Source organism: Erythrolamprus reginae, chromosome 4, assembly GCF_031021105.1.
Source record: "Erythrolamprus reginae isolate rEryReg1 chromosome 4, rEryReg1.hap1, whole genome shotgun sequence".
Lineage (NCBI taxonomy): Eukaryota > Metazoa > Chordata > Lepidosauria > Squamata > Dipsadidae > Erythrolamprus > Erythrolamprus reginae.
This window is the reverse complement of record NC_091953.1, coordinates 74,045,616-74,069,293: the sequence shown is the minus strand read 5'-3', so window position 1 is coordinate 74,069,293 and position 23,678 is coordinate 74,045,616. Positions and strand designations below refer to the sequence as shown.

The window sequence follows — 23,678 nt, the reverse complement described above, 5'->3', positions numbered from 1 at the left end:
GAAGAGCTCCAAAGGCTCAGGAGGTCTTGCCGCTCTTGGGGGGGGGATCAGCTGGACGTCGGCGCTCTGTGGGGCTCGATCCGAGGGTTCCAGGGTAGCCACCTGGAAGAGATATTTCTCGGTCTTGCAATAACAATGTTACGATTTCTTTTCTACATTAAAATGGATTTGTTCTTGTTCCCACTTCTTGTCCCTGAAAAAAAACCCAAAGATTTTGAACTTGGAAGCGTGGAACAAGACTCAATGAGGCAATTAAATCAGTATTGGTTGTATATTTGAAAACTTCAATCTTCAGATACATCTCAAGCCTGCGAGGTCAATCAAGTCTCCGACTCCTCTTGCTCGAGCTGCCGCCGGCGCTGACCTTTGCTTTGTAAGGTTCTGTGATCATGCCCCAATATCATAGCAATTTCAAGAGTGCTACATTTAAAAGACTTTTTAAATAAATTTTGACTTTTCAGAGTTTAGTTAAATCTCTTTTTTATCAGTTAAATCTCCATTTTGCTTGAGGAAAAGAAGCTGCTTAATAATTATACACACCTTGATATAGGGTTTGGATCTTCTTATGCCACATCTTCCCTCATTATACAAATACACATCGCCTGATATGCTTATAGCCTGTGGAAGATGTGTATAAAAATGAAGATATGGTCAAAATACTCACTTGCCTAATAACTGTGCACACAAACTATAGAGCAGTGATGGCAAACCTTTTTGTTGTTGCCTGCCAAAAATGGCAGTGCAAGCACCATTACCCATAATGCAACATGCCACCTACATGTGCACGCAACTCCACCGCTACCTTCACTGTGGATGTGCAAAATGAGCTGCAGCCAGATCGATGCCCCTGCATAGTCCTCACCATGTCTTCAGCCAGATGATCTAAGCCAGGGAAGGAACAGAGGGTGGGGCAGATGGCCATCCAGTCAGCAGATGCTAGCCCTTATGCCTGAGCTGGCTCCCAGTATTCCTTCTGTGCATCCCCACCACCCCAGAAAACCACTGGCAGCTACGGGGGAAAGGGCAAGAGCTACTAGCCACCTCATACACACCTTGCTCTCCTCCCGGGATTCCCTTGCACCCAGTGAAGGGCTACCAAAATTTTTACTACCTCACTGTGGGTGTGGCTTATGCAGGACACCCTGCATTTCCTTTCAACATCTTTCAGTGTAAATTGGGTGTTCAGGGATGGAACTCCATTTGCACCACCCTACTGTGTCCCCCCCCTGTCCAGGCAGTAGCCCACCCCTGCTCACACCCCCATCTTCTTATCAGCCTTTGCCACTACTGCTGCTTCTACGAGCACACACACCTGACAGATTTATTTTTTTTTAAAAACCAAAATACAAGGGGGAGAGGGCGGTCAAGCCAGCATTCTCAAAACCTGGAGCAGGTGAGTGGGCAGGCCACCTGGGGTGCTCTCCTCACTTTAATGGCCATGGTGGGCTTTGGCAGCATGTTTCCCCACTTTGGGAGGGAGGCTAACTTGCGAACTTGACTTTTAGGCTCCCTCCTACTGGGCGGCAATGGCGCTGGGGGGAGAAGGAAGGCAGTAGCGGCGGCACAGCTCTGGCTCCATTTTCAGGCCAGTCGCCGCCTCCCCTTCCCTTCCTGTCAGACTTCCAACCACTGAGAAGGTGAATATCAGAATCCGGGCTGCCAAGCACTGCCTGTGTTTTCTGTCACCTCCTGCTTCTTCCTGGTTGCTTCACCCTTAGCCAGGGACAGGGTTTCCTTGAAGATGTTCCAAAATCCAAGCAGGAAAAGGGAGAAAAGGAACCAAGTCTCCCAGCAAGGAGAGCAAGATCTGGAAGGCAGGCAAGCCTGGCCGTAGCCTTCCCTTCCTCTATCGGCACCAGGTGATCACTGGAGCTTTTCAGGTCTCAATTTCCTTGCAACAACTGTGGTGCTGGCAGGAAAATGAACTGGCCAGTGGCTCCATAGGGAAAGATCTCATGCCAACCGTTTCTCAGGAGCAATCAAAGGGGTGCTGGGATCAGGGCCCTGGTTTGGTGGGTGGGGGAAAAGTGGCTGGGAGCAGGGTGTGCATGGCAGGAGTGTTGAAGGGGCCGGTGGAACTTATGGTTGGCAAAGCAGCCAAGAGTGAAGCACAGAAGAGCTGCCTTCCAAAGGAATCCGGCCAGGCCCTTTGGGCAGGGTGGCTGAGACCTCCCTGCCTCTGCCAGCCTCTATTTTTAGCAATTCCAGAGGTGGCCAGCAATGAGACTGGAGGCTTCGCCCAGTTGGTGGCCACTCTGGTCTCATGAATGTAGCCAGGGCACCTTAAGGTGCGGCTGAGACAGCCGCCAATTCTCAGTGCTTTTTGCTGGGAAGGGGCTAGCCAGCCAGCCCAGATGAATCTCAGATGATGGGTCCAACTGCAATCCATGCAGCACCTCCTCCCAGTCCCTGCTATGCCTGCTGCCAGCTGAGCTGAGGAAGGAGCAAAGGCAGGGCAGGTAGCCACTCAGCTAGCAAATGCTGCCCCATGCATTTAAGCTGGCTCCCAATATTTCTCATGTGCAGCCCCGCCACGCCAGAAAAGAACCAGCAACTGCAGGGGGGAAGGGCAAGAGCTACGCACTCCCTTGCGCACCCTGTATTCTCTGCCTTCACTGCTGCTGCTGTGAAATAGAGGGTGGCAGAGGCAGGGAGGGTTTCAGCCACCCTGCCCAAAGGGCCTGGCTGGATTCCTTTGGAGGATGGCCCCTCTGTGCTGCACTCTGGGTTGCTTTGCCAGCCATCGGCCCTACCATCCCTTGATGAGCTCCTGCTACATACGCCTTGCTCCCATGATCTTTCCCTATGAAGCCACTGGCCAGCTCACTTGCCTGCCTGCCTGCACTACAGTTGTTGCAGAGCGAGATCCGAAAGGGTTTGGTGAGCACCTGATGCCAACGGAAGAAGGGGAGACGACGGCGAGGCCCGCCTGCCTTTCGGATCTTGCTCTCCTTGCTGAGAGACTCAACAGTTTTTATTCTTTTCCTGGTTCCAGACCCCAACGAACACCCATTCTTTCAGGCAAAATGGAGTTTGCCTGTCACACACTTGCAGACTGATTCCAACCCTGTTGGCATCCCTTACTTTTTGTGTGCCTTCATAGCTGATCTGCCAGACCCTTTTGGCTCTGACACCAGGAAATGACTGACATTGCCTGACTTCATCCCATTGGCGGGACAGCTTGGCTCTGACACACGCACAGCTTTTGGAGGAGGCTTTTCTGAAGCCTGGGAAGGGCAAAAATGGCTTTCCACCTCCAGAAGGCTGAAAATCAGCTCGTCAGCATGTGCATGCACACTGGAGCTGATATAACGCCTCGCATCAACTCGGATATGGCTCCGCATGCCACCTGTGGCATGCGTGCCAAAGGCTTACCATCATGGATATAGGGAGTATAGGAATAGGAAATGTGGACATTTAGATTGTTGCTCTTCATGAATAGCTTTAGAGTGATTTTTAATTGTAAGGTTTTTTTATATGTATCTGCGGCAGGTTCATCTTAAGCAACTTAGCTGAAGAATTACATTCTGTTTTCAGATGTACTTCAGTAACTTGTTTTCCCCCCCATTGTAGGTATGGAACAGGCTGCTTCTTACTCTGCAATACAGGCCATAAGGTTGGTGCTATGAGTGAAACAAGTTGCTGTTTTTCAAAGAAATAGACCTTAATTGTATATTTTTTTAAAACACGGTTCAGGTATGTTCTCTTTGTCTTTAATGTCTTCTATATAATTTTTAAATAATTTCAAATTCATGTAGCCATTCATCTCACAAAAGGCAAGTCAGAATTACGTTGTAATAGGACTCCTGGTTCAGGCTTTAGCTGCATAATATTTTTGAGAAAATGATTAGTATGAAACCCTTAAAAGTGATACCCATATTAGAAAATTAATATATTAGTCAATGTTTAAGGCAACAGAAGAAGAATTATTTTAGTATTTTGGCAATGCCCATCTTTAACAGTTGAAATAGCCAATTAGAGTTCTAGATAAGTAATTTAATATAACTAAAAAATATTGTTTATTAAGTTGTCAAAAATCATAATTCTCCCATGAAATATTTATTGGTTAGTAATTAATACTTTAAACTTTCCACTTCAATTTCAAAATTGTACATGACTATTATACTATTTCCTATAAAGCAAAAATAAGTAATAAGTAATATTTTCTTTTTCTGTTTTTCTCAGCCTGCACTCTCTGAGCACGGCCTCTTAACCACTGTGGCTTACAAATTGGGCAGAGACAAGGCTGTATGTTATGCATTAGAAGTAAGTCTATTTATTCATTGCAGGCATTTTGGTATTTCAATTTCAGTGAGTGCACAGCAGCCACTTATTTATAGGTAAACACTCTCATGTTGCTATAGTATATTTATCAGAGATTGTTGCATAAAATTAAATCCAGAAGCACATACAGATAACTGATTCAGTTGGATTCGTTAACTTCTATATATATATATATATATATATATATATATATATATATATATATATATATATATATATATGTTTTCGTAAATTTTCACGGGTATATGTATGTAGATTGTTCTGAGTTCGGGTTTTGCCCTATGTAATGTTTTGCATGTCTATGCGACGTTTCGGTGAAATCACATTCACCATCTTCAGGCTGGAGTTCCAATCTTTGTGTTGTTGTAAATGGAATATTATATTTTTATATATTTTTATATATTTATATATATTTTTATATATATATATATATATATATAAATAAATACCACAAGTAGTGTGCTTCTTCAATATAGTAGCAGTTATAAGAAAAATACAAGCAACTTTTAATTTAGTGTTCAGAGAGTACAGAGTGGCTTGAGCCACACCTAGCCTTTTGGTTTCAGTTTTGATTCTCTGCCCAGACTCAGATGTGTTTAGCTCCCATTGGCTGACTTAGTTCGTATGCCTATTCATTGGCTGACCTTGTTATCCCAGTTCATGAATATCTTCACGTCTTTGATGTCAGCATCATTTTATGTGGCTCTGAGAAAAAATGTCTACTTTGAGTAGTTCATATATATATAAATCTAATTGATTACAAGTAATGTGGACGCAGTGAAAAGATACAGTATTTGAAGGGGTAGAAATCCTTTATGTACTGGTAATTTCAGAATCATTTCACGTGTGCAAGTCAAACAGGTTTTCAACTAGACTGAGTTTCCATTTTAATTATGAATTAAAAGACTATTTAAGACTGCTTTAAAAATAGTTATAAGAGCTGCAAAAATTTATGACTAGGACATGGGCAGCATATACATTTAATTAAGTAAATAAATAAATAAATAGACCTGCATCAATTTTAATATATATTTAGATGCTATATAGTAAGAACAATCATGAAGTAATACATGAAACAATTTTAGTCTGTCTTTTTGTTTTAGGGCTCTGTTGCTATTGCAGGAGCTGTTGTTCGTTGGTTGAGGGATAATCTTGGTATTGCAAAATCTTCAGAAGAAGTAGGTGAGTATAGCTTTTTAATTTATTGTAAATCTGTAAGAATGCAGGGACTCAGCCGCTGCTCGTCCACCGCCCACTCAGCTGTGTGGCTTGCAACAACTCTGCTGTGGGCGGCCTGTCCGCTTTCCTGCCCCCCCACTTTCCCATGCCCCTCGTGGCAGCTCTGCCAGAAGTGGCCTACCTGCTCCGCTGTACCACGAGCAACAGCTGTGCCACAAGCGGCTCACCCGCCGCTCCGCCCATTGTGGCTCCGCCAGGAGCAGCCTGCCCGTTTTGTGCCATAAGCAGCAGCTTTGCCATGAGCGGCCCATCTGCTCACCCACCCCACCACTCTGCCGCTTCACCTGTGGCGGCTCCACCACGAGCGACCTGCCCACTCTGCCACAAGCAGCAGCTCCACTTTGCCAAGAGCAGCAGCTCCGCTATGAGCAGCATGCCTCTTCTGCCCCCAGCCCTTATATTGTGCCTTGCTCCGGTGCTTGCATGATCTCCTGCAGGGTGCCGAGAAGATGGGGATGGCATGGGGAGCAGGCCAGGTGGCCCCAAGCTCCGTCCGCGCAGCCTGCTCTGTGCTCTCCTGTGCCACAGGCATTTCTTGGCATGGTGATGGTGCCCCGAGCAAGTTGTGGCCTTCAGGAGCATAGCACCGGTCTCAAAGTTCACGACTCGCTCGGGGCACCATCGCTGCGTGTGCTGAGATATACCTGCGGTGTGGGAGAGTAGGCCGTGCAGCCTGAACTCAGGCAGGTCGCTGTTGCTGTTGGCCCCAGCTGCTGCTCTAGGCACCGCAGCAAGATTCAGTTGCTGTGCATGCGCAGTAGCCAAAATCTTGTGTGAAGCAAGACTTGGGCAAAAATTGCTGATTTCTTTGCTTCCGCGCATGCAGTAATTTTTGCTAGAATTGCACCAGTTGCACATGCACAGCACATGCATGCCTGGTGGTAATGGAGCTGCATGTGCAGCTCCATTTCTGCTACCAGAGCGGCGTTACACACACACTCACACCACCCATTCTGGACAGAGCCCATCCCTGTTTAGATCCCTCTCTAAGCAGTTTACAATCTGAGTCCTCATTTTACCAACCTTGGAAGGATGGAAGGATGAGTCAACCTTGAGCCTACTGAGATTTGATCTGCCAAACTGCTGGCAGCCAGTGATCAGCAGAAGTAGCTTGCAGTACTGCACTGTAACCACTGTGCCACTGAGGCTTATGCCATTTTTAACCCTAGGTACCTAATTTTTGGGCTTGGGGACCCTGTATTTCTTCTGAAAATATAATAGTGAAATATGACTATTGCTAGTAGGAGTAGGAGTAATAATCACACAAACGAGTCTTCGGAGAGGGGCAGCATACAAGTCTAATAAATATTATTATTATTATTGTTGTTGTTATTATTATTATTATTATTGTTATTATTATTATTATTAAACTGTCAATTATTATAATTAATTAAAACTTCAATTCTACACAATTTTACTTGGGGGGGGGGAGAAGAAAGCTTAGTAAGATTTATTTTTGTTCAAGTCAGGCCATAAGCTTTTGTTTATGGATATTAATGATCTGTGAGAGCTATATTGTAGTTCAGCATATCCAGAAAATACCAACTTGTTGAAGATTATAGCATATATAAAATTTATAATTCTGCTTTCTGGTGCTATGTTTGTTATATAGATTAATGCACTCAACAGTTATTTATTCTAGAAATTACTTACATTATTTTTTGCAATTCCTTGTTTTTAAGTGACTATTTCTTGCAGAGATAAGTTTTCTATTTTGTATTTATCTTAGAGAAACTTGCTGCTGAAGTAGGCACATCTTACGGCTGCTACTTTGTTCCTGCATTTTCAGGATTATATGCACCATATTGGGAACCCAGTGCAAGAGGGTAAATATTATCTGATTGAATGTTAAATAGTATTTTTCTGGTATTCTGATAATAAAACAGAATTTATGAATGACCAACAACAAGATTGTTATGAAAGATTGAGTGTATATCCAGCTTTATGCCAAAGGAAAGTATCATTGCTGACATCTATATTCACTTCATTTGATATTCCCCAGCCCTGTACTCAGTTTTCCTTTAAAAATTAAACCAGATGTAAAAGAAGCTGACCTAATTGTTTTAGCTGACATAAATAATGATGCTTCAAAAGCATCTTTATTCCTGAGAATACTTTCTTGTCCACATTTATTTGAGAAATGGTAAAACTCCTTATGGCAGCTATTTAAAGGCATCTGCTGACCTTTATTCCATATTATAGATAACAATATATTGTTCAAATGCAGATCTACCAAAATCATACAAACAGTAGGGCAAAAATAATTTTAAAGAGTGAATGTTTTGTTTGAATTAAAGGTGTGTTAACCTGATTATGATTTATTGGATTCTTTCCCCAAATATCATTTTCCTTGACAAGGCCTGTACAAATTATATCAGAAGCAGCAGCGTATATGAACAAGAATTAAATGTCCAATTTTACTCTCTCGTTCAATTGGTGTGATTGCCGCATATGTAATGCCATACTATTAATCCGTAGTTGGATTCTATAGATCGGGGCTGTTAAAATCACAGCTTCCATGCCAGATCCATCACACGCTGACCACCCCTGCTTTAGTGAAGGGGGAAAAAGTCCCAATACATCATGTGATGCCGCTTTAACGATATATGTTTGACATCCTGTTAAGCTTCCAGGTAACATGTCCTATGAAATAAATCTTGTTTCATAGGACATGTTACCTGGAAGTTTAACAGGCATCCATTTTCCATTAGAGCAGTGGTTCTCAACCTGGGCGGTCAGGACACCTTTGGGGGTGGAATGACCATTTCCCTAAGACCATGGGAAAAGAAAAATTTTGGTATTTTTACAATCCGACCAATCAGGTGTTGACAGTGGGGTTGTCCCTCTGACCTTCCTGTCAATCAGCTTAAAGCTCTGTTGGGAGAATTGGTGGTAGACTTATGCTTGGGGCTAACCACAACATGAGGAACTGTATTAAGGGTTCACCGCATTAGAAAGATTGAGAACCACTGCATTAGAGTCTATATATTAGGAACATATCAAATTGGTAAGGGTGTAATTCTGACTCTGACCCAGATCCGAAATTACAGCCAATAAAAACCAAAAGACAAAAACATCCCCTGAGTCACAATCTCCAATCAATTCTCAGGCCATCATTCCAGTGTCTCCAAACTCCATCTTCCTCTAGCTGCAGCCATCTTCTCTGTTCCCACGGGAAAGAATGCCACCTAGACATAACATTCCCCCTTTATTTCTATAATCTTCCTTTAAACAATTAGAGGCTAGCCTAAATTCCTTTATTAGTGAACCTAAAAACTAAGAAAAGAATAGACAATAAAAAATGTCTACACAAATGTCATTTTCAGGGCTGACAGGCTGTCCCCATGAAGTGAAAAGAACTTCTTTCAAAGAAATAACCATAATAGATTATTTAAATTCTAATCTCCCTTGCCACCTCCAGGAATTCTCTTTGGCTTATAAACATTCCTCTCATGAAAACTATTTATTGATTTGTCAGCATTTATCTTGCAGCTTTTTAGCCATGTTACTTTTGAAATAGGGTATCCTTTCCAATGTATTAAATCCTATAATTGACCCTAATAGATTCTGGAATCTAAATAATAATAATAATAATAATAATAATAATGACAATAACAACAATAATAACAAACAACAGTAGTAGTAGTAATAATAATAATAATAATAATAATAATAATAATAATAATAATAATTATTATTATTATTATTAATTAGATGTGTATGCCATCCCTCTCCAAAGACTCGGGGCGGCTCACAACAACAATAATAACAATGTTACAATGGAAACAAATCTAATATTAAAAAACATCTTTAAAAAACATTTTTAAAAAATTTGTTTAACCTCTTAATGGGGTTTATTTTGCAAACAGTTTTTTCATTTTTTTTCCCAACACTCCATACATAAATCAATATACCCTAAATACAGCAACATTACAATAAAGTACATAGTTATACATTTTAATCAATCATTCATAAATTCTTTATATATAACACATTATTCCAGATCTATTTTACTAAAATGGTACTGCTTCTATAAAAAAGGGGGGGGGGGTCTAATTTTTTCTTCTGGGATCCTCACCAATTAATTTCCCCCAAAAAAATTCTTCCCCAATTGACCGCTATTAGCTTAATTTATTAAAATAGTTCTTTCTCTTGCCTTTTTATTTTAAGCCATATTGTCTACTGACTTTTCTTAATCTTTTTATTCATTCTTTATTTTCCTTATTCCATTTTATCATAATTGTTCTGGATTCTGGTAGAACTTCAGTTACATTGGGAATAACACTTTCTGAATGCAGGATTTCATAAACAAAAACTCAATTTTTATTCTCCTCTCCTCTGTATTCAAAGTGCATTACAGACAGTCACATTCCTCTGTCTATTATCTTTAGCAATTAGACCACACAAACATTCCTCCATGCCTCCTCCTTAAGATTTATGTCTATACAGAGTAGTTCAAAAGCACCAGGAATAGCTGTGAAATAACAAAGAATAAGCTAACTCACTCCGGAGCCAAAACAACACACATCCATGATGGATTTACAACATTGAAAAACTCTGCCCTTCTTCCCCGCTGGCACCCTGACGTGACGAATACATCACTCCAGTAATTAACCCATTCCTCCCTTTAATATCTTTTCCCTAACACTTGCTCCTTGCGTTTTTGAACTCTTCTGAAGTGAGGGTTTAACCAGCGATTGTCTGTCTCTTCCTCACTGGAGTCTGGACTCATAGCAACATCCTGTGGCTGGCCTCCCACCTGTTCTGATACCTGTAACCCAGGGCCTGGCACTAATTCATAAGCACTATCTGTATCAGAGTCATCTAACTCTTCACCATCCTCCAACTGACCAGGAGTACAGTAGTCCCTCACCTATCGCTGGTGTTACGTTCCAGACCTGGCCGTGATAGGTGAAATCCGTGATGGGGAATTTATCGACTGATAGTACTTATTTAAGTATTTATATTGTAATTGTTTGGTAAGTTTTCATTGTTTTAAGTGTTTATAAACCCTTCCCACACAGTATTTATTTTAAATACAGTATTTAAATACAGTATTTACAATTTTAGATATATATATATATATATTTTTAAACCTGCCGATCGAGTTCGGCGGGCTGTTTAAATCTGCCGATCGACTTCCTCAGAAACCCGCGATGAAGTGAAGCCGCAGTAGGTGAAGCGCGGTATAGCGAGGGACTACTGTATATACAGCAATAACTAAATGCTCCATAAGAATCAAAATTTATATAATTTTCTTAAGTTCTCATAATGCTTCTCACATCATTATTTTATCTATGTTATTCCAAGTCATTTAATTCTTCAAATCTCCACATAATGGATTTTTAAAATATATTTAAATCGATCTCCTATATAAAATATAAAATATAAAAATATCTTTGTTTTTCCATTTAATCTATTTCCACTTTCTCTAATTCTTAGTTTTCCACATTTATATTAATAATTAATTAATTATACAAAATCAACCTATATAAACAAAGCAGGAAATTCTTAACTATTAAATACATATATCAAATTCTAAATAGTTAACATTCTTATCACAATTAAATCTAAGGTAGTAATTGTAATAAAGGGAAAAATAAGAAGAGGGAAAAAACATTTCTATAACATTCCGACACCACTCATCTGCTTCCTTTTAATTTTTCAACTATTTCCTGTATAAATATTGTATAAATATTGTCTTCATCTCCATAACTTCTTCCCTTTCTTTCTTTTACCTTTATACAAAAAAGTTTTTTTCCCCACAATCCTTTTCTCTTCCTTAAATCTATCTTCTGTAAACTTCTCTTTCCCAAAACTATTTTTCTCCTTCTTAAGTCTGTTTCTGTATATCTGAAGTTTTGGGCCCAATGTACTTGCTTAGGAGAAAGCCTCCGAGGGTTCTTTAATGCTTCAAGGTTCTTATGATCAGTCCACACAAAGGGAATTGTTCCGCCTTCTAAGAAATGCCTCCATGTCACCAGTGCTACACATACAGCAAACACTTCCTTCTCTAAATGGCCCATCTCTTTTCGGTGGAGGTCAGGTTTTTTGGAAAGATATGCACATGGTAGCAGCTGTCCCTTTCCATTGTCTTGTAACAACACAGTTGCTATTGCCACATCACTGGCATCTGACTGAATCACAAACTTTCTCTCTGGGTTAGGGTATTGCAGGATTGGTTCCCTTGCAAAAAGTCTTTTGAGGGGGATGGGACTTTTTGGATGAAGCCAGTTGGATGAAGCATTATCTTCCACAGCAGCTGATAGGCCGCTGCATTCTCTCCCTCACCCAAAGGCCCCTAGCTCTTCGCCCCAGCCCTTTCGTCACAAAAATCCACATTCAGCCACAGCCTTTTGGCCACATGGGACACTTCGCTGCCATCCAATCAGAACGGTTGTTACAAAATGCTACTTTTGGAAGGAAAGAATGGGACAGTTTGCTCTTTCATACACACACACACCAGTTGAATGATAGAGAGGGAAGGGACCTCGGTGGTCATCTAGTCTGACCCCCCTTCTCATTCAGGAGTCTTACAGAATGATAGAGAGGGAAGGGACCTCAGTGGCCATCTAGTCTGACTCCCCTTCTCATTCAGGAGACTTACAGAATGATAGAGAGGGAAGGGTCCTCAGTGGCCATCTAGTCTGACCCCCCTTCTCATTCAGGAGACTTGCAGAATGATAGCGAGGGAAGGGACCTCAGAGGCCATGTAGTCTGACCCCCCCCCCCCCGTCTCATTCAGGAGACTTACAGAATGATAGAGAGGGAAGGGACCTCAGTGGCCATCTAGTCTGACCCCTCTTCTCATTCAGGAGACTTACAGAATGATAGAGAGGGAAGGGACCTCGGTGGCCATCTAGTCTGACCCTCCTTCTCATTCAGGAGACTTACAGAATGATAGAGAAGGAAGGGACCTCAGTGGCCATCTAGTCTGACCCCTTTTCTCATTCAGGAGACTTACAGAATGATAGAGATGGAGGGGACCTCAGAGGCCATCTAGTCTGACCCCCAGCTCAAGCAGGAGAATGGAGGGGACCACAGAGGCCATTTAGTCTGACCCCCAGCTCAAGCAGGAGAATGAAACAGAATGATAGAGATGGAGGGGACCTCAGAGGCCATCTAGTCTGACCCCCAGCTCAAGCAGCAGAATGATAGAGTGGGAGGAGACCTCAGAGACCATCTAGTCCAACCCTCTTCGCAAGCAGGAGAATTGGTCTTCCAGTCAAATTCATGGGCTGCTAAATTGGCTGGTGGAACTCCCTCTAGTTTGTTTTGTCATAACCGCTTGTTCCCTTTGCATCTGCCTCGAGGCATAGTAAAAATTCCACAGACAATGACGAGCAGGTCATAAAGGGGCCCCAGACAGCAACCAGCCTTCACTTCTGTCCTTTGCTAAGAGAATGCTACTTAGTCCATTGCCCCAACTAAATGTGACCAGATTTGCCAATTTGTAGAATGATAACTCCTATATTTTTCTCATTTTTTGGTAATTCCTGTTTCTTTGACGATGAGGAGCTTTTTGGTGATTTTAATTCTATATCTATTGATGGGATAACTATCAGAGTTTAACTTTGTTGAAAACAAAAGTTCATCGCTGCTGATAATATGTGTGTGTGTGTGTGTGTGTGTGTGTGTGTGTGTGTGTGTGTAAGAGCTCCCAAAGCCTCCACGCACTTTGGGGACTCTCCACATGAATGCAGAAGAAGGCATGGCATCGTCTAGATGCCCAGAGTATGAACAGACCTCTCTCTCTCTGCAAACAGAAAAGGATCATTAGCCTCCCCAAGTTTTTTCCCACAAAGCCCCCTGCCCCCCACTTTGGGGACCCAGGCCTCTTTTCACCCCTCCTTCATTCCTCTTGAGGGTTCCCAGAAGTGGGAGGGGGAGAGGGCTTTGGGAGCTCTTTCACACACACAAACAGCCACACATACCGATTCTACTCAGAACCCCTCTTCAAGCAGGAAACTGATACAGAGTCATACAGATGGATGGCACCTCAGAGACCATCGAGTCCAGCCCTCTTCACAAGCAGGAGAATTGGTCACCCAGTCAAATTTCTGGGCTGCTAAATTAGCCCCTGCCTCACAAAAAGCTCATCGTTAAAAAGCTAATTTGGGAAGCCAATCAGATTGGTTCTCACAAAAGAGGGGTGAGAGAAAGAACTAGGTAGCATTCTCTTAGCAAAGGACAGAAGTGAAGGCTGGTTGCTGTCTGGGGCCCCTTTATGACCTGCTCGTCATGATTATCTGTGGAATATGCCTCCAGGCAGATGCAAGAGGAACAAGCGGTTATGACAAAACAAACTAGAGGGCATCTAGTCCAACCCCCTTCTCAAGCAGGTGACCCTTACAGAATTGGATGGGACCTTAAGGAGGTCATCTAGAATCATAGAGATCATCTAGTCCAACCCCCTCCTCAAGCAGATTTCTACAGAATCAGACAGATGGAAGGGACCACAGAGGTCATGTAGTCCAACCCCCTTCTCAGGCAGGTGACCCTTACAGAATTGGAATGGGACATTAAGGAGGTCATCTAGAATCATAGAGATCATCTAGTCCAACCCCCTTCTCAAGCAGATTTCTACAGAATCAGACAGATAGAAGGGACTACAGAGGTCATGTAGTCCAACCCCCTTCTCAACCAGGTGACCCTTACAGAATTGGAATGGGACCTTAAGGAGGTCATCTAGAATCATAGAGATCATCTAGTCCAACCCCTTTCTCATAGAAACATAGAAACATAGAAGTCTGACGGCAGAAAAAGACCTCCTGGTCCATCTAGTCTGCCCTTATACTATTTTCTGTATTTTATCTTAGGATGGATGTATGTTTATCCCAAGCATGTTTAAATTCAGTTACTGTGGATTTATCTACCACGTCTGCTGGAAGTTTGTTCCAAGGATCTACTACTCTTTCAGTAAAATAATATTTTCTCATGTTGCTTTTGATCTTTCCCCCAACTAACTTCAGATTGTGTCCCCTTGTTCTTGTGTTCACTTTCCTATTAAAAACACTTCCCTCCTGGACCTTATTTAACCCTTTGACATATTTAAATGTTTCGATCATGTCCCCCCTTTTCCTTCTGTCCTCCAGACTATACAGATTGAGTTCATTAAGTCTTTCCTGATACGTTTTATGCTTAAGACCTTCCACCATTCTTGTAGCCCGTCTTTGGACCCGTTCAATTTTGTCAATCTGCTTTCTCAAGCAGATTTCTACAGAATCAGACAGATGGAAGGGACCACAGAGGTCATATAGTCCAACCCCCTTCCCAAGCAGGCGACCCTTACAGAATTGGAATGGGACCTTAAGGAGGTCATCTAGAATCATAGAGATCATCTACTCCAACCCCCTTCTCAAGCAGATTTCTACAGAATCAGAGAGATGGAAGGGACCACAGAGGTCTAGTCCAACCCCCTTCTCAAGTCAGTGATATCTACAGATTCCCAAAAAAATTAACAAGTGTTGGAAGGGACCCTGGAGAGAGACAGAGAGAGAGATGCAAAGGGAGTTTGAGAGAGGACCATGTAGCAGTGTGTTCCCCCGGCCAATTTAGCAGGTCAGAATTTGTCAAATGTGTATGGGTGGAAGGACAGGGTGGGACTGGATGACCACCAAGGTCCCTTCCAACTCTTGTTAAATGTGTATGGGTGGAGGCCGTGGGTGGCCCCCTACCGCCACGTCTGGGGCCTCCGAGATTTTGCCTCTCTAGACACTTTCTTTTGTCATAAGTGCCCCACGCATTATAAAAATTCCAAAGATTACCATGAAGAGCAGGTCATAAAGGGGCCCCAGACAGTAACCAGTAACTTCACATCTGTCCTTTGCTAAGAGAATGCTACCTAGCACTCTCTCCCACTCCTCTTTTGAGAGGACTGCTCTGATTGGGTTCCAAAATTAGCTTTTAAAGAATTAGCTTGTTGTGAGGCAAAGAATTCCACCAGCCAATTTAGCAGCCCAAGAATTTGACCGGAAGACCAATTCTCCTGCTTGCAAAGAGGGTTGGACTAGATGGTCTCTGATGTCCCCTCCATCTCTATCATTCTATTTCATTCTCCTGCTTGAGCTGGGAGTCAGACTAGATGGCCTCTGAGGTCCCTTCCCTCTCTATCATTCTGTAAGTCTCCTGAATGAGAATGGGGATCAGACTAGATGGCCTCTGAGATCCCCTCCATCTCTATCATTCTGTTTCATTCTCCTGCTTGAGCTGGGGGTCAGACTAGATGGCCTCTGCGGTCCCCTCCATTCTCCTGCTTGAGCTGGGGGTCAGACTAGATAGCCACTGAGGTCCCTTCCCTCTCTATCATTCTGTAAGTCTCCTGAATGAGAAGGGGGTCAGACTAGATGGCCACTGAGGTCCCTTCCCTCTCTATCATTCTGTAAGTCTCCTGAATGAGAAGGGGGGTCAGACTAGATGGCCACCGAGGTCCCTTCCCTCTCTATCATTCTGCAAGTCTCCTGAATGAGAAGAGGGGTCAGACTAGATGGCCACTGAGGCCCCTTCCCTCTCTATCATTCTGTAAGTCTCCTGAATGAGAAGAGGGGTCAGACTAGATGGCCACTTAGGCCCCTTCCATCTCTATCATTCAACTGGTGTGTGTGTGTATGAAAGAGCAAACTGTCCCATTCTTTCCTTCCAAAAGTAGCATTTTGTAACAACCGTTCTGATTGGATGGCGGCGAAGTGTCCCATGTGGCCAAAAGGCTGTGGCTGAATGTGGATTTTTGTGACGAAAGGGCTGGGGCGAAGAGCTAGGGGCCTTTGGGCGAGGGAGAGAATGCAGCGGCCGATCAGCTGCTGCAGAAGAAAGAGTTTCGTCCAACTGGCAGAGGCAAAATGTCCTAAACCCCTTTTGAGCCCTTCAAAGCCTTTTAGCATTCCATTGTCCACCTAATAGGCTGAAATGGTTTGGTCTTAGCAGGGGTTGACCCAGTTAGGGGCAAAGCAACTTCAGTGAAAGCTGGAATGAACTGTCGGTAGAAATTTGCAAATCCTAAGAAATTCTGCAATTGTTTGTGTGTTCCTTTACAGATTGCCCTGTTTGTTTTAGTAGGCCAGTCTGTTTCTCTGCATCTACCTGGCTTGCAACATCTAGAAATCTCATTCTCATCAGTTCAATAAAATCAGCCACATCATTTAGCTCAGGAACTGCTTCATCATCTGCTTCAGCCTCCTATTCTGATGCTTCTTCTTCATTTAATCCCTCGGAAATGCTATCAATAAACTGTCAATATCTTGGGAACAAATGGCCATATTGTCTTACATATGCCCCAATTCTGTAGAGAAAATAGACAAGTTTCTTGGCTTCAAAGGAAGGCGGGCCTGGCAGGTTGGGACGGTCTGTGGCAAGCACAGCAGCAGGCATGGGGGGGACAAATAGAGGATGAAACCCCCCACCCCCCACTGGTGAACCCCCCTGCTGAGGGGGAGGGCTTCATCTCAGTCCCATTCTGCTGGAACAGGAGTGGCTGGGTAGAGAAGGAGGTGGCAGTCATTCCCATGGTTGCAGTGTAGAGAAATGGCTGCTGGAATTCCGGGGCAGGGGGAAGACAGGGGGTCCACTAGTACTGAGCCCATTCCATCCCTGGGATATACACAGCCCCAGGCCTCTTCATGTCAGGGCATTCCTCAGGCTCTTATCTCCCACGGTGGGGGACTCCTCAACTGGATCTTGGGGCCAACCTGGGCTCAGAAGGAAGGGTCACCCAGGTGATTTTCAATTCAGTGAACCTTTAGTGGATTTACTCACAGCCGTATAGCACAAAGGGGTTTCTTTGCGTCGCAGGGACCCCTTCGTTAACCCAGTATAAGGATCCCCTTCAATGCCCATTCGTGGGCTGGGAGCCTTGTTTAGGGGATGTTCACTTACAGTTAGGCATCCAAAATAATCGGGAAGTTCTGCCAATGACTGGCTCCTGGACACGAATTGGGAGCTCCCCAATTCTGACAATTTGGCTTCTCAGAGATCTCCAATCAGAGTAAGGTGACCAGATGGCCCTATTTGGGCCTCAGTTCCTTTGGTCAGAGGCTCCTGTCCTCCCATGGCTCCAAGAAGAGAGAGATTCTGAGGAGGGGTTGTTTCATAAGCAGCTCTTTTCCGCTGCCACCCCCACCCCTCGTGCTTTCAATTCTTTTTGCTCCATCTGGGGGGAGGGGTTCTCAAAACTCCAAGCCTTTCCACCTTAGCCTTTTTGGTTAACCCCTTCTCTTCCAAGAGTTTCCTTTCTGCTTGTGGCTGGGAGCAGAGGGAAGGGAGCTCAAGTCCTCAAAGAAAAAGGAGTATCAGAATTAGTTATCATCACCCTGAATAGCAGCTAAGAAATAAATCAGATTCCAGTCCAATTCTCTCACCCAAGGTTCGATTTATTATCAGAGCCATGTTGGTCACACCATCTCCATTCTGATACTAACTTTCTTCCAGTACCCCACCCAGTTTAAGGTTCATCCCACATCCCCACAACCACAAGTTCATCACGAGGACCAGTCTGAATGCGGGGATTCCACCGACTTCCTCTTTTCTTCAGTTGATGCAGAACAAAAGATGACCTTGGACTCTAAGAAAGGAATTTGTTGTGATTAATAACTTTCCTTGTCATTCAACTACCTCTCCCAATTCCCCTAATACTGTGCTACTGTGGCAGGCCAAAGTCGCTAACTCCACATGATGGCTTCAGCCTGACATCCATACTCTTTCCCAATCATCTAATTCGATCGTGTGTTCTATATTTTGGGCCTAGGTAACCATAACTTCTTTGATTCCTTTTCCATTTTGTAATTTGAGATAGTTATAAAATCTCAAGATTACTTTTTCTTCCGGGCCCAATAGTATCTTGTCCATTTCCTGATAATTTGTCTGAAAACCAAATTGTGCCAAATCAGATTTATATTTGTTAGGTACAGGAGGTGGACAACAAAATGGAAACACCTTGAAAAAACATCAATATATCTTTTAATGTGGTGTTTATCCACCTTTTGCAGCAAATATAGCCTCAATTCTCCAATTCATACAAATTGTGAATTGTTTCCAAAGGAATTTTAGCCCATTCTTCAGTTAAAGCACCCTCCAGTTCTTTTAGAGATGATGGTGGTGGAAATCGTCTTCTTGCTTGAATCTCTAAAATCAACCATAAATGCTCAATAATGTTGAGGTCTGGTGATTGTGGTGGCCAGATGAGATGCTGAACTTCATTACAATGTTCCTCGTACCATTCTTTAACAATTCTTGCTCTATGGATTGGTGCATTATCATCTTGAAAGATGGCATCCCCTCTGGAAACAGTTCTTGAACCATAGGATGAATTTGGTTGGCCAAAATTCCTGAATAGGGATGGCTGTTAATTCTTCCATGAAGGGAAATCATTGGCCAGGTGGATTTCCAAGAAATAGCACCCCAGATCATCACTGAACCCCCGCCATGTTTGATGGTTGGGAGAAGACTGTCTGGATGAAATGATTCTTTTGGCTGTCTCCAGACGTAAACAAGGCCAGAGGTTGGAAAAAGGGTAAATGATTCGTCAGAGAAAATCACATTTTGCCACTCGAGGGACCATTTCTGGTGGTTTCTACACCACTCTAAACACTTTGAAACATTTGTCTTTGAGAGCAGAGGTTTTCTAATTGCAGCTCTTCCGTGGAATCCAGATTTGTGAAGCTCCTTTCAAACAGTTTTTGTGGAAACTGGGTTCTGTACGTGTCTATTAAACTCTGCAGTGATTTTAGGAGCTGTGGTCTTGCGATCCGCTCTAACAATTCGCTTTAGAGTCCGACGGTCTCTCTCAGACAACTTTGACTTTCGACCATACCTGTGCTTGGCTGAGGATGTTTTCCCTTCTCTTTCAAAAGCAGTCATTACTTTTGAGACATTTTGAGACTTTTAAGACATTACCTCTTGAAATGCCAAACATTCAGGCACTCTCTGTTACACTAGCACCTGCCATTCAAGCATCAACAATTTGGCCTCTTTGAAAGTCTGAGAGGTCTGCCATTTCTAGAAGGCTATAACCAATTTCCTTAAATTTCTATTAAAAAAGGTAGTTTAAAAAACATATCAAATAATAGAATTTTTTAAAAACATTAAAATATGTCAAGTTTTGATTGATTTGAACATGTTGAAACATTATGATGCCAAAAAGTCAAGTGTTTCCATTTTTCTGTCCACCCCGTAGTTGATAGTATGGCCACCAATCAATGTTTATACCCTCCAATGCTAGATCTTCTCTCGTTTTAAGTTTATCAAGTTCAGCCAATAATATTTTATATACAATTCTATTGTTTAAGTTTACTAAAATAGGATGGGTCACAGCTTCCAAAGGTGATATCCACTTTTGACATTTGAATATAGATTTTTTTTCCTGATATATAACCAGCTTTTAAATACCCCCCCACCCTAATATGATGGTTACTAAAGTATTTGTGAATTTTGTTTTCATCATTCCATAAATATTTGTGCCACCCATACTGCAAATCGTGTCCTTCAATAGTTAAGACTTTTTTGTTTATTAACAAGACCCACTCTTTCAGTCAGGTCATGGTTGCTGCTTGCTGGTACACCTTCCAGTTGGGTATCCTCCCTGACCCCTTTTATCTTGCATTAATTTGTATTTAATTATGGGCTTTTTCCCTTTCCATACCAAGTTCCTAATTTGTCTAATTCTTTGTAAAAAAAATTGTCTAACTTAACCGGAGCTGTTTGAAACAGATAGAGCAGTTTAGGTAAAATATTCATTTTTATAATAATGAAATTTTTAGTTTCGTCCAGATTATTTAGTCCTTTTGAATGTTTTTTAACAATTTCAAATAATTATCCTCTTTTATTGGCACACATTTTGCTGTCATCCAAATTCCTAGATTTTTTATTTTTTATTTTTTTTATTCCCAATATTTTTTCTAATACTTCTTTTTTTTTTTAAATTTTTTTTTTATTAAATTGCAAAGACAGACAAAACATACATTACATGTAACATTTAGTGGAGCAACAATCGCTCCTCTCAAAGTAGAAGTCATCTTTCTATTTTTAATAAGTAAAAAAGAAAAAAAAACTAACTTTAAACCTAATTTTAAAATACTTGAAAATATCAATTGTAAGATAATAAGTAAAAAACACATCTAAAACATTTAATAATATATAGAAATTTTAAAATTATAACTTGAAATAAACTATGAAGAAAGAAAGAAAAAAGAGAAATGGTAGAAGAGGAAAGAAGGAGTTTATCTTTATATTGTTAATAATCACTATCTAATACAATATAACTACTAAGTACAAATATGTTTAAAATAATGTAAAAATAAGGTTATCTCTGTTTCTTTGTATCCCACCTTTTACCAAACCTCATAAAATTCTGATTCTTCTTGATTTTTCAACCTTCTTGTCATCATGTCAAGCTCAGCACATTCTAAGACTTTCTTTAATATATCAGTTTCTTTTGGGGTCTCAAGGTCTTTCCATTTTTGAGCAAAAGCTATCCTAGCTGCTACTAAAATGTGGATTATTAAATAATATACAGTAGTCCCTCACCTATCGCTGGTGTTACATTCCAGACCTGGCCGCGATAGGTGAAATCCGCTATGGGGAATTTATCGACTGATAGTACTTATTTAAGTATTTATATTGTAATTGTTTGGTAAGTTTTCATTGTTTTAAGTGTTTATAAACCCTTCCCACACAGTATTTATTTTAGATACAGTATTTAAATACAGTATTTACAATTTTAGATTTTTTTTTTTTTTGAAAAACCTGCCGATCGAGTTCGGCGGGGTGTTTAAATCTGCCGATCGACTTCCTCAGAAACCCGCGATGAAGTGAAGCCGCAGTAGGTGAAGCGCGGTATAGCGAGGGACTACTGTATGTCTTTTTTGTATTTCTTATTTGAAATGCCTAATAAAAAGAATTCTGGTGTTTTCTTAATTTCTTGCTGGGTTATTTCTTTTAGCCATTTTTCTATTAAATTCCAGTATTCTTTCGCTTTTGGGCATGTCCACCAAGCATGGTAGTATGTACCTATTTCTTCCTTACATTTCCAACAATTGGGTGACGCTGTTTGGAACATTTTTGAAATTCTATTAGGCGGCAGATGCCATCTATAAAACATTTTGATTTGATTTTCTTTAAAAGAAGTTGACCTTGTTATTCTCCAGTTATGTGTCCATACCTTTTCCCAAGTATTTAAGTCTATCCCTTTGTTTAAGTTTCTACACCAGCTTATCATATTGTCCTTTAATGTCCATTCTGTATTTTTACAATTAATTAAAAATTTATATATTTTTCCAATTAACTTCTTTTGATTTGTTGTTAATAATTTACCTAAAATGTTATTGTCCTTTCTAAGTATGTATGTTGTTTTATCTTTCTGAAACCTAGACTTTATCTGTGTATATTGCCACCAATCTATAATGATACCTGTCTCCAGCAATTCCTGTTTCGCTTTTAAATTCCACTAATTATCTACTAAGTCCTTATATTTCCAGATCTTGCCTTCTTGTATTAAGTTTGGATAGGTTATGGCCTCTAAGGGAGATATCCATTCTGGTAAAACTAAGAAATAGTCTTTCTTTATATTAATCCAAACATCAATAAGTGCCTTCCTAATTATATGTCTTTTAAAATAAGAATGTGTTTTATACTTTTCGTACCATACAAAAGCATGCCATCCTAACATTAAATCGTGGCCTTCTAAGTTCAATAATCTTCTGTTTTGTAAAGTAAGCCATTCTTTAATCCAAGTTAAAGAGGCAGCTTGGTAGTATGTCTTCCAATTCGGGAAGACAAGACCACCTCTTTCTTTTATATCCTCTATTCCAGTGGTCCCCAACCGCCGGTCCGCGGACCGGGACCGGGCCGTTGGAGCTTTTCAGCCGGTCCGCGGCGCCAGGGCCCCCTCGGCCTTTCCGCATCACCAGCGGCGCTCCCCCCGCCAGCCAGCCAAGCCCCGCGCCCGCCGGAACCGGCTCCTCGCTCTCCCCCCGCCGCCCGCCGCGTTTGCAGGAGGTGGGGAGGGTTGGGCGGCCCGCCAAGGCCAGGAGGGACGCCGCTGCCCCCCCCCCCTCCTTCCCTCTCTCCGCCCGCCGCTGCGCCTCCTTGACAACGAGAGGAAATGCCGGCGAAGGCTTTTCTTATTTTGAATATTCCGAGTGGGCTAGCAGGGGGATAGGGAGCGCGTGCAAATACCCGTTCTCCCCCGACATTCAATATCACCTTCGCCGGCCCCGCCTCTCCTCCAAACCCCCTTGCTGAGAGCCCGGGGCGAAAGTGCTCTCGCAAAGGTGAGGCGGGCAGGGCGTGCGCGCGTCATCGCTGAGAAGAATGGAGAGAGAACGAGAGTGAGTGAGAGCAACAGACAGCAAGATAGAGAGAAAGTGAGAAAGAGAGAGTGAGAAAGGGGGGGGAGAGAAAGAGATAGCAAGAGAGAGAACAAGAGAGAGAAAGAGCGTGAGAAAGAAAACAAGAAAGAGTGAGAGAGAGAGAAAGCAAAAGAGACAGAAAGAAAACAAGAGAGAGAAAGTGAGAAGAAGAGAGAGAAAGAGGGGGAGAGAGAGAGAAAGAGAGAGGGGGGAGAGAGAGAAAGAGAGGGAGAGGGAGAAAGAGAGAGGGAGAGGGGGGAGAGATAGCAAGAGAGGGAGAGAGGGAAAGGGGGAGAGAGGGGGAGAGAAAGAGAGAGGGAGAGAGAGAGGAGATAAAGGAAGAGGAGAGAGAGAAAGGAAGAGAAAGAAAGAAAGAGGGATAGAAAGAGAGAGAGAGTGAGAGATGCTCAGTGAGCCTTTCTTTGAAGTTGCCTTTCTTTCTTTCTCTTTCTTGCTTTCTTTCTTGCTCTTTTTCTTTCTCTCTTTTACCTTCCCTTCCTCTATTTCTTCTTTTCTTTCTCCTTCCTACCTTCTTCCCTTACTCTCCCCTTTCATAAGTTTCCTTGCTTCCTTCCTCTGTTCCTGTCCCTTCCCCCTTTCTTTCTTTCTTTCTTTCCTTCCTTTCCTCCCTCCATTTCTTGCTTTCCTTTTCCTTCCTCCCTTCCTTCCTCCCTCATTCCCTTCTTTCACTCCTTCCTCTCTTATTGTCCCCTTTCACACCTTTCCTTGCTTCCTTTGCACCCTTCTTTTGTTCCTGTCCCTTCCCTCTTTCCTTCCTTCCTTCCCACCCTCCGTCCATTCATTCACCCATTCCTC

At 42.3% G+C, this 23,678-nt stretch overlaps 1 protein-coding gene across 9 annotated transcripts in view; it reads left to right on the top strand.

Moving 5' to 3' along the window:
• GK (glycerol kinase) overlaps positions 1-23,678 on the top strand; it is a 238,951-nt gene that overhangs the window by 183,830 nt on the left and 31,443 nt on the right. For all 9 annotated transcript variants that reach the window (XM_070750605.1, XM_070750603.1, XM_070750606.1 and 6 more), the window contains 4 exons: positions 3,574-3,616; positions 4,186-4,266; positions 5,388-5,466; positions 7,253-7,349. In XM_070750605.1, the coding sequence (XP_070606706.1) occupies positions 3,574-3,616; positions 4,186-4,266; positions 5,388-5,466; positions 7,253-7,349 (300 nt within the window). The remainder of the gene's footprint in view (positions 1-3,573; positions 3,617-4,185; positions 4,267-5,387; positions 5,467-7,252; positions 7,350-23,678) is intronic.